The sequence below is a fragment of the Poecile atricapillus genome, chromosome Z (assembly GCF_030490865.1).
Source record: "Poecile atricapillus isolate bPoeAtr1 chromosome Z, bPoeAtr1.hap1, whole genome shotgun sequence".
In the NCBI taxonomy this organism is placed as follows: Eukaryota; Metazoa; Chordata; class Aves; order Passeriformes; family Paridae; genus Poecile; species Poecile atricapillus.
The window spans coordinates 47,442,015-47,459,464 of NC_081289.1; the positions used below are offsets into that span (position 1 = coordinate 47,442,015).

A 17,450-nucleotide genomic window follows, 5' to 3' on the forward strand; every position below is an offset into this window, starting at 1 on the left:
TAATTAGTCCTGAAAAAAGGACTTTCTCTAAACTAGCAGGCTCATTGGAGAATGGGGCTTCTATTTTTATAGTCAATTTGAAATTACTCATATATTGTAACTTCAAATCTAATCTACTAATTGAGTTGGCATTGAGAAGATTACATTTAGACAGTAAATGCAGTGGTATCATTAGCATACTTTTACAAAATAAGCTCTTGATTATGACATGTTTTTCATGCAGTGCTGTAGCAGAACATTAAGCTAAGTATAAACTAGAATTTTCTTCACTTTCAAATCCAAGTAATGTCTGTAGTTATCTTGATCCTACTTGTAATAAGTGTGGGAGTGATTTAACAGCTGCATTTTAATCAGTGTAGCTTTGCTGCCTTCTTACTCTGCCTATTTGCTTTGTATTTTATCTGGTGACTAAAGGCTGCTGGGTTAGGCTTAGTAGTTGATTGATTTAGATCAAACAGGGCATTAAAAGGAAAAAGGATGCCAAAAGTAAGCCATTTGTATTGCACTTACTATTTGATTTTCTGAGGTATATTGTAGTGGTGTCAGCTTTGAAATAATACAGTTTGATTATATGAAAATACTTTCCCTGCATAATTTATTGCATATAATTAGCATTTTCTATGCTAATTATGAAAACCACTTCTATTACACCAATTCGATGGAACTGTATACAGGATGCTCCTGAGGCTTTGATAACCTCACACCTGTGCTTTCCATGTGTTATGTGAGAATACAGAGAACTTTACCTTTATACAAATACTTTTATACAAATAAAGGTGACCTCTACTACAGTTCCTTGCATCAATTATAAAGGACAGAGCTAAGCTTTTTGTGGAGCTGGTGGGTATTTTAGTGCCAATAAAATTAGTGTTGATTTTTTTTCTCAGGAAGTACAGCTGGGATGCTATGAAGGTTCTAGAAAAGTATAACCTGTCAAAACATACTGCTGTAGCTTGCTATCAAATTGCAGCTTCATAATTGTAATTGACCTAGAAATGCTAATTTAATATACAATATGTCATGGTAAACATCTTTAAATATATGGCAGTTCTTGACAGACACTAGAAAACCTTGTTGTAGCAGATTCACTGAAGATATCCACCTGTGATCTTCTCTCAGAAGTTATTGACAGCAGAATTAATCAGTATAGAGTGAAGGTCTACACTTGGCACAGAAATACTTCAGGCCAAGGCTTGTACCTGGCCTTTTGCTGCTGCTAAGTAGTGTTCTAAAATACATGTTTTTTACTCACATTGTCAAAAGTGGATTGTTTTAAATGTGTTTCCTAAACTCATGGGAGTGTGCATGGAGGTTTGTCTCAAGTATTTTGTTTACTTTTACTGTCCCTACCTCTCATGTGTAATTAGTATCCTCACAATAATTAAATTCTCTTACTTCTTCCTAAAGACTCAAATCTGCTGTCATGGCATCCTGCACAATATCTTTTACTGGGTTACAGGTGCCTTCTTTCTCTTCCATTTTAATTACCAGAGGTTTTCCTTTCCCTGCATTGCTGGAGATTTTTTTTTTTATTAGGTCTGTCGAGTTTTCTTTATTAGTCTATCAAACACTCTTACTAAAATACAATTTGTATTTCACTCTGTTGTTGCTTTTTTCCAAGGTTTTCCACTACGTTCTCCCACACCAAAATTGAAGCTATTAATAATTAGAAATGTGCATATAAAAATCTACATTTGTGTTTTTCTGCCTCTCAACAATTTTTTTGAAAGTATCTCCTCACTTTCGAAAGCATCTTAACCCTTTCAGGACCTGTATTTGAGTTTCACTAAAAGTTCATACCAGAGCTCTGATACCTGATACCAAACCTGCTCAAGTTCAGACAAGTTACTATTCTTGCAGAATAATATTTATTTTTCTCATTATCAACTCAGCAACTGAACTGCTAAAAAAATTTGTATTGCCAAAAGGTCTTGTATCACTTGGTGATAACAGATATCGGACCAATTATCTAATCAAACATGGTTTTCCTTTCCCTGGCTTCCAGTGAGGTAGTGGCATGCCTAACAGCAGTGGAGAAAGATTGGGAGAAGAGTCGCGGAGCTGGGAAAAGAAAGGAGCAGTTCAAGGCAGAAAATTTGGGAAGAAATTAGTGGAAAAACTAAAGCCATATAGGCATAATATTGAGGAAGGGAGTGAAGCAAGTTACGAAAAACAGAATTAGCTCTGTGGGTGGAACATGTTCACATTGAAGGTGAGACTGCACAGCTCAAGCTGATAAGCTCTGCTGAACAATTTACACTTCATGCTGCCTCTCGCATCAGGATGAGGAAAAAGCGATGAAAGATGCTGGCAGCTGAGGGTTATTGGTAAACAGCGTTCCTGGTGAAGGGACTTCTCTCTGGCAGTGGACAGAGGTGTATGTGAAAGGGAGAGGTGCAGCACTGAGGCCTGGTTAATAAATGGAGGCTGTGATTCCCTGTGGTCTATATGCAGAGGAGTCAAATGCAGCTTTTAATCACTAAAGGATGTCTTTTTATGGAGCCTGGAGTAAGGACCACAATTCTGGAGTTTCCCAACTTCTGCCTTAAAACATCTGATATGTCTCATTCCCTTTGTAGTGGATAGTCCACAGGGGGAATGGTGGCCTGTTCTTCCCAACATTGATGGAGCTTCTTGCTCCATCTGCTCCAGGGATAAAGCTTTAGGTTGGGAATTTATGGATCTGAGTCCAGCTGTTTCCCATTTGGTATGAGCTGAAATGCAGTTTTCATTAGCTTTTTCTAAGTTGTGGTTTGTTTTTTTTTTTTGCATTTAAAGAAATAATTTTTAAGCACAGATTAAAAAAATTGAATTCAATAAATCTGCAACTTACAGAAGAAAGAGGTTGTGTGAACAAAGTGACTGTAAAAGCATTATAACATGATCAGTCCGGTTTTTTGTTGTGTGGCTTGAATGTTCTTTTATTCACAGAGGTCACTAGATGTAGAAATAATAAAATATAGTCTTTGAATCTTAGTGCATTTTATAGTTTCTTCAGCATAATTTTTTTCATACGTTATTAATGAAAACTGTGTGTTACACGTAATTCAGGAGCTTGGCTTTCAGCTATGCGGTTTGTGTAGGTTTTGCCCTTATTTATCACATGACCTTGTAATATCACTGTAGGCTCTCATGACTTCAGGGTTTAATTATTGTAATTCCCTTTTCAGTGGATTAGTGGTAAGGCTAATCTGCTGCTTGCAGCTTGTTCACACTGTGGCAGTGCACTTATTTCTGAGTTTAAACAACCCCCATCATATTCAGCTTGAGTTGTTTTTTCCATTACTGCTTACTACATGGTGTAATGTTTAAATTAGCTGTACATATAAAGGTCTGAATGGACATGTATTGATTGTATTTCAAGATTCTTATTTTTAGTGAGTGTGTGTGTTAACCTGAACTAATTTTCAGATTTTGTTTCAAGATTTATAAAAGGTTTCAATCTTAAAATTAAATAATCTGAATACAGATGTCTGCATATTGGTGTCTATGTCAGGTAGGTCTTAAACAGTCTCTTTAAAATTGAAAGGGCATAGAGGATGATCCAGATGACCAGCAATTTAGTTTCTGAGATGTAAATGGTTGTTAATCAGGAAGCACTTGCATATCCTAGACATCTTTTTAGGACTAATAGATGCAAAATGATCTTTGTAGTATGCAGTCTTTTTGGCATCTGGAGATCAGGTGAGATATTCTAGAACTTAAGTGTCACTATAGCTATGTTAAAAATCTATTCAAGCCTTAGGTGTTTACTTTGAAATAAGATTAATTACTCTCTGCATTCCATAACCTGCTCACTAGATCTCTATTGGCTTTAATGTGACTTTGGACACAGTTCAGGTTAGTATCTTCATTTAAGTGCCCTATTTTGGATCTAAATCTGACCTATGAGGTCTTTGATCCATGTGATTTTTAATAATGCCCTGAACCTTGACTTAAGACTGGCTGCATAATCTAACTAAAATTTTATTAATATTAAATTCTTGGATTTAAGATTGAAAAAAATAAAATAAAAAAAGGAGATTTTTAATTCCAGGGCATTAAATTCTTTCTAAAGTCAGAATGTTTTTTAAAGCAGCAATTATTTATGGCATTAAAATTCAGCAGTTTTATAGAGATAACTTTGCTTATATTTTGCTTTGTGGAAGTGAAAATAATGTGTGTAGCTCTTCTGTGCCTTAAAGAAAAGAGGCATATTTGCATATTATCTATTGCAAATTTAAAGGAAAACTTGTATTATTTACATGGTTGCATAAATTGGGTGGAGCTTATGTGCTAAGAATTACATCTGGTAATTCTGTTTTGATGCGTCCCTCTTCAACAAGTTTCTAAGAATGGGTGATTTGTCAAGCATTTCTCTACCACTATTAGTTTGGTAAAGTCTTCTCTAACTTTTAACTTCAGAATTGGTTTTGTCTGCATAATTTGGCATTAAACTTGTAATTTAAATGTTCAGATACTTTTGGTTTTATTGGCCCCTTCTCCCATTATCTGTGCAGACAGCTCAAGTGCATAATATTCTTTTGCAGATGGGCTTTGAGTCGATGTGTGTTTAAAAGCTTTGAAAGCTTTTCTGACTTAATCTGTGAAATCCAGGAGATTTTTGGTATAGACACTGCGTTTGCCACCAAGCTAACAGTATTTACCTGATAACAATTCTAGTCTATTATATTAAAATAGTGAAATAATTTTTAAGTGTGACCTGTGTAATACATTCCAGGCACATCTTACCATAACTGTTGCACAGGTGTCTTCAGAAGTAAAGGATTTCCCAGTCCCCAGTCCTTGCAATGATCTAGTCTCAAGGACATGGAGAGTGTGTGTGGTCAGTGTACCTGAGGGATTTCCCAGAACCATTGGGAGCATCAGGGCATCCCACAAGGCCATCTGAGCTATTGTTTTTCCCCCTCATCCAGCCCACGTTGTACTCCTGCAAGACAGAAGGACAGGAGAAGGCTTTCTGTGTTTTGTCAGTGCTTGGGCAAAGTGCTGAAGGGTGTGTTTGGCAGAAAAGGACTTAGTGGGGCAGAAAATGGATAAAACCTAGGTCAGTCAAAAATATTCTCAACAGAACTTTGTGAAAGTAGGGATTATTTCACTTTTGTTGTTGAGCTCAACTCTGCTGTATTTGTAATATTTTCCGATGTCTGTTTAGTCCAGGGAAAGGGGGAAAAACTCAAGTATAGACTTAATGTACTGTCAGCCCTTGACATTTTGATGTGATTTTGTGTAGTCTTTCTTTTAGCATAGCTATTTGGATGAATTTCCTTGCTAGTTATGAATAGTAAGATTGTAAAGAATAAATGTTTGTTTGTGTATAGATCTAGACCTTTTTTTTCCTTGTAGGCTGGGATGGTGGGAGTGACTCTGAGGATGATTCAGGTTAAATGTAAGCACACATATGATGTGTAGTGCTGTAGTTTGCATGTTCTGTTGAGTTATACTTTGCTGGTTTAAGTATGATAAAGGGTATTTTGTTAATTACTTGCTGTAGTAAATAGTAGAGTTTTTGTTTAAGCCTTAAATAATAGAGTTCTTCTTTAAGACTGTGCTAGAAATAATGTCAAACGAAAAAATATTTTTGTATCAGATATGATTACATGAAAACACATCCTTCTGAGAAAATGCATCTAGCAGTGGTGGCCTGTGGTGAAAGACTGGAGGAGACTGCTACTATGTTGAGATCAGCAATTATTTTCAGCATCAAACCTCTCCATTTTCATATTTTTGCTGAGGACCAATTGCATGAGAGTTTCAAAGACATAGTAAGTATTCAAAAATGTATTCAATCAATTTGTAGCACAATTTCAGTAATAACAGTTCTTCTACTTGTTTGATAGAGTGGCAGAAATGAAGGAGTCTAAAAATAAGGTAATAAGGCATTTGTTGTGTTGGATGGGGATCTTTGAAATTTTTTCTTGTGGAAGAATGCCAGCTGCTGATACTAGTGTTTCTCCTAGAAACAGACCAATAGTTTCTGATTTGTCATCTTGAATCTGTTAAATACAAGCCTGGTGTTCTAAACACAAACCAGTTACCTTGTGTGAGTTTAAATTAGAGATGGCTTTCCAGTAAAAAATTAGAGATCTGTCCTTTTTTTTGTCCCTGTGCTTACAGCATGAGTCAGTCTTCTATTGTTGAGAGAAAGTGAAACACCAGTTTTTAAATATGGTAGATACAGTGATGTCTAATTTTAGTACACTTCAGTTAATGAAAATTACATTATGATTGGAGTAGCAGTTTTAGAAGCTGACAAGGCTATAACTGTGGAGGATTTTACTATTTTTGTGCTTCAAATGCCTTATTAACTGTGACTTTAGTATGTTACAAATGCAAATTTATATACACTGTTATGCAAACAGTAGCTGTGGCAAAAATGGGGTAAGATTAAATTTTGAAAGATTTCATTGGTATTTTTTCTGTGGTAATTAGTTAAGAGGGTTTTAATTCATATACTTACTTTTTGTAAATTACTGATTTATTTTGCTTTCTCTTCCTTTTGAATGTGATCTGATATGTTTTCTTCATAGTGGCCTGCAGGTGCCACTTTTGTTCAAGTCTTTTGATTAGCTGACAAATTCTTGGATTTCTATTATGGAAAAGAGGCATTGCACTTGTTTTCAAGTATCAATTTGAATGGTGAATTGGGTTTTTTTTGGTAACAGAATTGAAGTAATTTTTGTGATTTCTTATTTTCACATAGCTTGATGAATTCCCCTATGAAGGAAAAGTTAATTACACATTATATCCAATAACATTTCCATCTGAGAGTGCAGCAGAATGGAAGAAATTGTTTAAACCATGTGCTTCACAAAGACTGTTTTTGCCAGTAAGTTACTTTGTAATAAGACAATCCAGAAGTCTGTTTATGAAGCATCAAACTGTCCTTGTTAATCTGATTTCTGTTCGGTTTTAAATGAAGAACTACTACTATTCCTTAAAGTTACTTTTACGATATCTGAAAAAACCCTCTGAATTTAATGTTCTTCTGTGGCATTAGTACCCTTTGGAATAAAAGTCCTTTTCTCACTGGATGCATTATGGCACAGTATCCTCAGAAAGAGGTATAGCTCATGTCATCATCTCAGAGGTAAGATGGATTTACCACACCTCATCTCCTCACTCAGTTGGAAATTCTCCTGCATGCGTGGGTCTGAGAAGTCTTAGAGAAAAGGAAACAATAAGTGGGCTGTTGTTGCCAGTGTTGTGTGCATATGCTCATCTAAAACAAGAAAGCATACTTCAGGCTTGGTGAATTAGAGCAGTGGGAGCTGTCTCCCAAAGACAGGCTCTTAATGCTTGTTTGATTAGCTGCATGGGAGCAGGAGCAAGAGAGCAGCTCCTGTTAAAGTTACACCTGGCCTCCACCTACTCCGAAGGAGCCCTGACATAAAAAATGTAGAATGAGTGCCTTTGCATTGCTGTTCTATATAAAACTTATTTCCCTCTACAAAAATTATTTAAAATGTGAGAAAAAGAAATGATAAGTTTATTGACTGCAAACTGTCAGCGTAAAGTGATTTTATTTGCATATGAGAAAAATTTGTTAAACTTTCTTGTGTTTTATGAAGAGAAATTCAATAAAACTTAAAATTCTGGTTTTCTTTCCCTCACAGTTAATCCTCAAAAATGTGGATTCCCTACTCTATGTTGATACTGACATCTTGTTTTTGAGGCCTGTTGATGATATTTGGTCTTTTCTGGGAAAGTTCAACTCCACACAGATTGCTGCAATGGCACCAGAACATGAAGAGCCTCGTATTGGGTGGTATAATCGTTTTGCTAGACATCCCTATTATGGAGTAACTGGAATTAATTCTGGAGTCATGCTAATGAATATGACACGTATCAGAAGAAAATATTTCAAGGTATGTGTGTTGCCTCAATTGCATTTTTGGGGGATTTCCATCTTTTAATTCTATTTCTGTTTCATATTCATATGTATTTTTCAAAATGTTTTCTCTGTAATTGTAATAATGCTCTCAGGGTAAACTTTAAAATAGTATCTATTTTAAAATGTTACTCAATGTAAGCCTTGAATTTCGTGTGTGCTTGATTGAAGTTTTCTTAGTTCTGAGAAATCCTTTGACTTGATACAATTTGCTGGGAATTACATTTGCCAATAGATATACTCAGATTATTTCTTCACTACAGACATCCCAGAAAAACAATTATTGTCCACTTGTAAAATGTGTGTCGGTGTATGACCAGGAGGTGGTGCTACAACATTTCATAAGTTGCTGAAAACGAAGATTTCCAAATTTTGATCTTTTACATTGTAGCCAAGTGATTATCACCCTAAGTATCTTTTTATTTGCTTTGAAGTCCTAGCTTTTGTAGACAAAGAAGTTTGTCATGAAAGTAGCTACTACTACATGTATGGAAGCAATGCACAGTGCAGTAGAAATGGTCATTCTTTCTTTCGTTGTGTTAAGAAAGAAGTTCTTTCTTAATGTACTTGAAACACAAGTACAAAAGCAGTGCTATGTGATTATGTGTGGGGGAAAGTACATCTCTGCTTAAGACAAGCTTGATTAAGGAAAAATAATCATGCAGTCAAAAATTTCTGGAAGATGCATCCATAAGAAGAGCAATATAAACTTGCAGTAGACATTAATTTCCCCCCATTTCCAGTGTAATAAGCAGCTTTCATCCTAGCATTATTGATATATATTTTCTTGAAGGAAGTTCAGAGAATTTAAGAGAAATGGAGAATGGATTGTCTCAGTTGTAGTTAAAAGTAGAAAGTTATAGTAGCTGTAGTATATGGCTGCAGTTTCTCCAAGAAAACTTCTCAATCATATATATATATTATTTATATATATGTGTATATATATATATATATAATCAGTGAAATCCTGTATTGTCTAGTTTGTTTGTTTTACTGATGATAGCATATGGAGAAATGAAAATACAGAAAAGTATAAAGACAGAAAACATGGGATTGAAAGCTACATGTATCTTAAGCACTGACAGTGCATTTCTGTGTAGTGATTTATTTTCAGTGTGGTAAACATTAAGATAAAGTTGGTCTTTTCTTCATATTGTACCAGAATTCTGGATTGGCGTCTCAGTACAACTGAGGTTATCAATTCATTGAAAACTTTATGCATTTTTGGTAAAATTTGAGTTCAGATTTTCAGAAGCATACAGATTATGTAGGATACTAAAATCGTCAATAAAATGAACTGTAGTTTTCTAGAGGACAGCATGAAGTCCTGTCTCCTTAACACTTAAAACTGGTGTTTTCTTTAAATTTAATTGTCTATATATACTTAAAATATAAGATTTAATTAAGTGAAATAATACATGAGTATTTTGAAATTAAAAATGAAACGCTTCACTTTCCCTTGGTTCTAGAGGGTTAGAATATTTTTTCTGTGATTCTGTGAGATCTGGGCTAAGAGAGTGCTGAGCAGGGGAACCATTTCATTTATTCTGTCTCAGTACCTAGAGTGTGGTCCCAGAAGCTTGCAGAGCATCACAGTGCCTGAAGACTTACAAGCTTTATTACAAAAACTACTGTTCATAGAAATTTGCAGAGACTGATGTTTTCATCTTCAGGTTCCTTGAATGTCTGTATAAAGAGACAATTGGTCAGTAGGAAAAATTGCAGACATCAGAACAAAACTTGGGAAAGGATTTAGTGTAGCTGAGCCTATACACAGATTGTATGACTTTAGCTTGTGATTAATAGCAAAGGAGCTACTATTCCTAAATCTTTGGAAAAGAGGTAGACCAAATTCAGGGGTAGGGACTGTCCAATACCCCTTGCCAGTGACACTGCAGATGCTTTCGTACCTAACATGTAATAGTTCCATTGTGTCCCATTAATTATTTCAGTGAAATACAGTGGAACTAGAAAATGCTTCATTATGTTATGGGAAGGTGTGAATTTGTTTATATTCTTTCAGGAGGCTCAAGGAGTATATAAGTTTTGGGAAGTTTTGTATCTTTTTAAAGATGTCTGTAGACCTTTTCGCACAATACTGTAGTGCTAGAGCATTTATCTGAAGTGAAAGTTTTTGAATCAGGATATTCCTCCAGTGCTATGGATTTAAAACTGTGGGTTCTTTGTCTGTTGTAGCCCAAATTACAAGGTGAGCAGCTTGAGGCCTTTAAGCATCTTTCTTCTGTTGTCACATTGATTTTTAAGAGTCAGAAGGATCTGGAGGATGGATAAATAAAATATAGAACCAGAGACTTTAGCCAATGGTTATAATGTTCATCTGGGTAGCAATAACTGTAGTTCCATGTACTGCTCCAGGATTAAGTCATATTTTATCCACTTACCTATTCGAGCCTCAATCTTCTCAGGACTGTCAGGTCAGGCCATTTCAGACAAGCATCCCAGCTCCTTGGCTGTTGGTAGTTCCTAATGGATGTCTGGCCCTATCTCATTTGTCCTGTGTGTTGCAAGCCTGTGTGTGCACGTACGGCACAAATGCATGCACTAAATGCACACACGTGTATGCTTGTATAGAGATACATGTGCATGCACAGAGGTGTTACTGAATGTAGTGTGGTCATTACACTGCATAACTGCACCTGAGCCTGGAATTCATAATGAAGCTTCTGATGGTTAGTGCCTACATGTTGTCTCTGCTAAGCAGCAGTTAGAAAATGGGAATGTAAAGCATTCAAGACTGTTTAGGATATGGAAGAGGTAATAGTAGGTGACATTTTTAGTGTATGTATACATATAGATGTAGATTTTTTTTTTTTAAACTGGGAGAGATATATCAAGTGCCACAGGTACGGTGCTTTTTAACAAAAAGACTGATGAGGCAATGTTGAATAGAGAGGAATGACTTCTGTCACGTTTATTAAGAAGGTTAGTTGTGATGCCTGAGATGCAGGCAGCCAAGGAAGGGAACAAGCTCTTAGAAAATCAAACAAGCCCCAAATAAATTAACTTCAGATAGAGTGTGCAAACTAGAGGTTCATGAGTATGCTTTAGGAAAAAAAACCCAAATTTCACAAAGTTCACAACCTTTTTTTCCATTCATTGTTACTTATGGCTGTAGTTACAAGAAATATGGTGAGCCTGCACCAAATTACTTTTCAAAGGGAGGTTCCTGCCTCTTACCAGCTGCTTTTCTCTACTTTACTTATTTACTTGGTTATAGCCTTTAGTGTTTGGTCCTTTCTGTGATTCAATTCAATTTGCTAACAGTAGAAAAAAGAAATCCTTGTGCTGGGTTATTGAAGTACATCAGCTTACATAAACATGCAGTAAGTGTTAGCACTACACTGTTAGTGCAAGAACAGGGTAAAATCATTTAAGTAGGAGAGGGCTGTGGGTCTCCCTTAGCATGAAGGAAATTTAAATTGGTCCTTTGTGGGACACAGCTGCAGTTTCTTTAGTTATTGCTGTGTGATTTGAGAATTTTTCCTCAGTTTTATATTTTCTTCCTAGAAGTTAAAAAAAAAAAGGCTAAATGTGACAGTTTTTAAAGTCTGACTTCAGCCTTGGCCAGACAGAAGTTTTCTGGTACAGAAATGAGAAATGGTCAAGCTAAACAGACAAAAAACCAACCCAAAATGTCAGAAAATAGGTTGATGTTCCTGCATATATTTTGTTCTTACATATTTTCTTCTGCTCAAGTCAACTAAGTTTTGAGAGTTCTTAAGAACCTGTGTCAGTTTGATGTCCTCACAGAAATGCCTACTATCATTTGGGATTTTTTTTCTCAAATCGCTAACATTCTTTGAATGTTGTGGAATACTGCAAAGAAGGCTTTTGTTCTGGAAATTTTAAAATTATTGTAGCATTTTCTCTTTGAGTTTTTTACTTGAGTAACTTAGAAAAAACCGTTCTATCAGCATCCTATTTCTTGGGCTGTTTCACCTCCCTGCAAGTTAGAATAGAATATTTTAAAGAAGGAAAACAAGTATTTAAGTAGTTTCTCTTGCTCCTACACTGGTGTCATTATATATCACTGCTATTTTATTAATATATAGCTCTTTTCTATTTATGCAAAGGTTATGGAAATATTACAGTTTCCAGTTCTTAAGTCTGACAGCACTATTTGTCAAGTAGTATTGCTTCTAGACATGTGGCTATGCAATGCATGTTTTCACCTGCTTTGCATCTTCTTGGGATGCAAATCCTCTGGGTTTCTCTACTATTAAAACTCTACAAGTGAAAAGAAAATTCTATTAATTAATGGCTTTAACAATTTAAACTTCTCTTTCTATGTGTTGCTCTAAAACTATATTTGTTACTGTATATTCTCATACCCTGATTTGCCTACTATGAGTGATCTAATTCTGTTTTTAATGCTTAGCATTTTCTCTAAACTTAAAACTTAGGTCAGTATTCTGTGAATTGAAATTTCAAGTGAAGGAATAATATTTACTGGCTGTGATTCAGTATTATTTATTTGCTTTTTTGGATGGTTTTAGCTTAGTGTTAAAGCCTGTGTTTTACTTTGCATTGAATCTAATGATAATTCTTACTAGTGAAGAATTTTCTTGTGCATTTCTTATGCCTGGGCTCATTGAATTCTTGCAGGCAATCATAATCATAACTTTTTTAGGAGAGAAGGGATTGTAAATATTCTTTTTGGCTTCTTGCATAATATAAGGTATAGGTATTTTTTGATATTCTTCTCTAAGATCTTGTAGTATTTCTTGGTTTAGTCTTCAGTTCTGAAAGCCCTTCATATTTGATTGCTGAAATGATTTGAGGGAAGAGTAAGAACTGAACTGCAATTTTGTGCACCTTCTACTTTGTCAGTGTAAAGCTCAGAGAAAGAAGTCTTTGATATTGTAAATCTCAAACTGAGTATTTTGCTCCTGGTAATCTGTCTCTTAACATAATATTCCTGTATGCAAATCCCAAGCTATACTGGAGTTTTAGTATGATTTTTTTTAACAACTTGCTTAAAAAGAGGCAAGGATGCAATGCTTGTACTTGTTCAGGAATTTTCTCTCTATGGGACTTACTGTTATTCCATCCACACTCTCAAAATTGGGAAGTGCAGGGTACAAAGTGAGCAGCCTTGTTCCTTTTCTGTTATAGTTGACCTTAAATAAGGTGTAAAGATAAGAGATTAGCTTTAGAATATGTAACCATTTAAACTGCAGATTAGAATCCTTTTGTTAACATGGAATTCAGTGTAGGCCAATTTACTTGGAGTAGCTGCTCCTAAACCAGAACCTTAGAAGAACTCCTTCTGTTTTGAAGTGATTCTCCTAAATCAAGTGTTTGGGAATTTGCTAACAGCTTTGGTTCTTACTGATTTTTGCTAGTTGTCCTGTCCTGTTGATGTGGAAATTCAAGTTCAGTTACAATAAGTTCAATTTGATGAAAATGCTTCTGAAAACCTTTGAAGGATTTTTGTATTCTTGTACACGGCTTTGTAGCCAGTATTTTTTATCTGTATATGTTGGGAACTATTTAAGAATTAATTTTATATTGAACTGGTTTGAATTTTTGCAGTTAGCATTAGAACCTCTGTATATTATAATTCTGTGATAAAGAGAGAAATTGCATGAAGTGGAGATATTTAAATACTCCCCATCTGCTTGCTGCATGATTTAAATGCAATTTTTAGTGTTAGATCCTACTGCTGTATAAAAAATCCCTTGCTATTCCTAGAATTCTTGGTTTGAGATGTTAGAGGGAAATTTTTCAGTAAGTTGATTGAGAAATAAATTGAGAAAAAAAGCATTTTGGAAATGTCCCTATAACTAGTTTCCTTAGATAGGCTTGGTGGTTTAAAAGAAAAAAAAATACATTTGGGATTTTTACCTTTGAAGTGCAAGCTACTGTGACTCTGTAAGGCATTTCCTTCCCTATAGGTATAAATGTCCTGAATGTGTATTGTTTTGCTTTGTTTTGTTTATAGAATGATATGACACCAGTCCGGTTACAATGGGGAGAAATTCTGATGCCACTACTGAAGAAATACAAGTTGAATATAACATGGGGTGATCAGGATCTATTGAACATTATGTTTTTTCACAATCCAGGTAAATCCACACTGATTTTCAGTCTAACACTGTGATCTTTTCCATGGGAAAAAAATATCCAGGGAAAAAAACCCAGGAAAATATTCAATTAGCAGGCTTTTGGGTGAAAGCTTTCAAGGGGCTATTTGATTCTTTAATTTTCTGAAAGCATTTGAGAGACAGTGCTGAAGCTTGCTAGAGTGTAATTAACTTTAAGATTTCAGAAGATCTGTACAGAAATTTATAAAGCTGTCCTAAATAAATAAAGAGAAGATTGGTTTATTGCCTGAAACAATTTTGATACTTAACCCAGAGCTCTCATTTTTCCACACAGAAAGTCTTTATGTCTTTCCTTGCCAATGGAACTACCGGCCTGACCACTGCATCTATGGAAGCAATTGTAAGGCAGCTGAAGAAGAAGGTATATTTATTCTTCATGGAAACAGAGGTGTTTACCATGATGATAAACAACCGACTTTTAGGGCTGTCTATGAAGCAATAAAAAATGTAAGTGATTTTTGCATTGAACTTGTTATTCTTTCATGTATGTTTATCTATAGTGGTACAAGTATTTTGTAGGTATGTTCATATCCATCCTCTTAAGTAATGTCAAGTTTTTTATCACTTTTTTTTTTCTCCTTTCTTGTTTGAATGGAGTTCCAGTATATTCCTGTTTTGATAAGCATCTTTTTAAACAGAGTATAGACTATATCTAGGTTAGGATTCTAAGACAATGCCTCTAACTGTCAGTGTTTATTTAAAAGGCTTTATTCTCATTTATTTAATAAATCACCCGATAAACTGTTTCCATGAGCACTTAGACATCTTAGAATATCTGAATAGGAAGGAGCCAACAAGGATCATTGAAATCCAAATACCTGACCCTGCACAGGACCATCCCTGAGAGTCACACCATACACCTGAGAACATTGTCCAAATCCTTGCACTGTGCCTTCAGGCCTCATGCTGTGACCACTTCCCTGGGGAGCCTCTTCCAGTGCCCAGCCACCCTCTGGGTGAAGAACCTTTTCCTGATATCCAACCTCAACCCTCCCTGACCCAGAGAGCAGGGATCAGTGCCCTCCTCTTCCCCTCACCAGGAAGTTGTAACTCCAATGGGGCTTCCCCACAAGGCCCTTCACCATCTTTATAGTCCTCCTTTGGACACTATTAGCTTTATATCCTTCTTATATTGTGGTGACCAAAACTGCACAGACTACTTACTCAAGGTGGGGCCAAACCAGTGCAGAGTAGAGAGGGACAGTCTTTTTCTCCAGGCTGAACAAGCCATCATGGGAAGCTTCATTTGACTGGAGATTTTAAAGTGCAGAAAAAATCCCTTCTTCCCAAAGTTTGTTTGTATTTACTGCAACGCTTTAATTCCTAATTGTATCTAGATTTAGATTGTAAAAAAAAAAGTATATACTGTGATTTGACCTTTTCCAGAAATTCAGTGTATTAATATGTTGCTGTTCCTTTAAATACTAAGCACAGTGACTTCTTTTCATTCTGCAAAAAAGTCATCTAATAAATAGTTTATCACTACATCAGTATACTCACTGAAGAGCTGTAAAACTTAGCACTGATGCACATTTTAATGTAGCAGGCTACTGTATGTGTATAACCTACAAAAATCAAGAGTATATTTTAATGTTGCTTTATTACATGTTGTCATATAGATATAAAAATGAAGAAAAGTACTTTTGGGGGTCTGAGAATACATTGCAGGGAAAGTGATTGTATTTCCATAAAAATATTACTTCTTTGTTTCCTTTGAGTATTGTCAAAAATAGAAGAAAAAATTATTTCCCTTTATTTATGATCCCATTTTGTATGTGAACATGTCAGAGAAAGTATGTAAACCACTACTGATTCAATGGTAATAAGATGAACAAAATTACGTTACTTCAAAATGCTGTTTTAACTTATCATTTGTTTATAAAGAACATTGCAGTGTTGAGCTAATGATAACTTTATTTCATGCTTGTGTTATACGTGGTATGTGTTTGACCATTATTCAGTTTAATGAAACTTCAGCACCACTTTTTATACTGCTGTTTCATTATAATTTGATAAGAATTATGTTACTTAAAGGTTATATGTCATTTGAGAAAGTTACCATAAAGAAAAAAAAAAAAAACAAAAACAAAAAAATCCAGAAATCATTTTAGAGTTGTAGATTTTTAATTGGGTAAGGTAATTTTAAATTTCCTCCTTGTCTGTCTGTTCATTTGCTTAACATTAAAAAAAAAAATCTTTATTGTTAGGTTTATTGAAGTATGAGAGTATATTTCTGTAATTTAGAGGTGTTTTTAAATTACTGCATTCAGAAGCACTCATGAGTTCTTAAATAATGAATATTTAATAATACAAATAAACCTTTAAACAGCAAATATCATGCTGAAAATAATTTTTATAAAACTCTAATACCTCTGATTAATGACAATCTTCCATATTAACCTTAAATTTTCTTAACCTCTTTACAGTATTCCTTTGGAGATGACCTGGTTCATTCACTTCTGCAGCCCCTAGAATGGGAATTACAGAAAACCACGCATACATACTGTGGAAGAGTATACAAAATATTCATAAAGCAGCTAACAAAAAGCATAAGAGACTTGCATGCCAGAAGATCAAAGGGAAGGTGATTTTTGACTCCTAGCTGTCACATCAAGAGACTGAATTAACATAGCTGGTCCATAGGTGCAAGAATTCTATTACAGCTTGAATGGGCTCTTAATGTGCCCAGAAAAAAAGGTTTACTAGCATACATAAAAATGAAGAAAATATTCATGTAATGAAGAACAAGAACTTTTTTTTCTGCAAAGGTGACTTTTTGGTTTTCTGAAGTTTAATCAGTGCTAGTGTTTATCTCATGTCTGATGATTTGGGTGTTACTGACTTCTATGGTCAGTACATTTAGTCTGCATAATTCAGTTATCTAATGATAAATGAACAAGGAAGAAATGAAGATGGCTCTCTTTGGGAGTGTACCTCATATTGTCTAAAATTCTCTTAAACTGTGAATGTAGCAATAACTGAGTCAGCAGCACTAACCTCACTTTAAAGGTGTGAACCTTTATGTAAACAAAGCTGTTTACAAGTGCAGAAAATACTCTCTTGTCAAAGAACTGTGTTGTAATCATTGACAATCTGTATGTGCCTTTATATGTTCATCTCTTACATGTTGAAGTACTGTTTTGACAATCTTGTTTATCTCAGATGTAAACTGCACACTATAAATATGATTTTCTGAGAAATTAATTACTAGTATGTGATACTAGTTTTCTCTGTTAGTAAATACAGAGGTTTTATATTAAAAATAATTTGTTTCAACAATTTGTAGAGCTATTAGCACCAAAAGGTAGAGCAGAACTGAGGGGGTTTTAAGTAAAAATCCAGTTTGAAGTTGTTTCTTACAACACTTTTCAAAAATTTCATGGTTTTGCAGCTTTATAAGGCATTTTGAAAGTAGAAAAAAAGCCCAATGG

General features: G+C 34.9%; 1 protein-coding gene across 2 annotated transcripts in view; it reads left to right on the forward strand.

The window, feature by feature from the left end:
- The window catches only part of LOC131573663 (glucoside xylosyltransferase 1), a 29,095-nt gene extending 12,019 nt beyond the window's left edge, over nucleotides 1-17,076 (forward strand). For both annotated transcript variants that reach the window (XM_058827835.1, XM_058827836.1), the window contains 6 exons: nucleotides 5,591-5,765; nucleotides 6,704-6,829; nucleotides 7,617-7,868; nucleotides 13,857-13,980; nucleotides 14,294-14,466; nucleotides 16,446-17,076. In XM_058827835.1, coding sequence (XP_058683818.1) covers nucleotides 5,591-5,765; nucleotides 6,704-6,829; nucleotides 7,617-7,868; nucleotides 13,857-13,980; nucleotides 14,294-14,466; nucleotides 16,446-16,607 — 1,012 coding nt within the window. In that variant the 3' untranslated portion in view covers nucleotides 16,608-17,076. The remainder of the gene's footprint in view (nucleotides 1-5,590; nucleotides 5,766-6,703; nucleotides 6,830-7,616; nucleotides 7,869-13,856; nucleotides 13,981-14,293; nucleotides 14,467-16,445) is intronic.
- The last annotated feature ends 374 nt before the right edge of the window (nucleotides 17,077-17,450 follow it).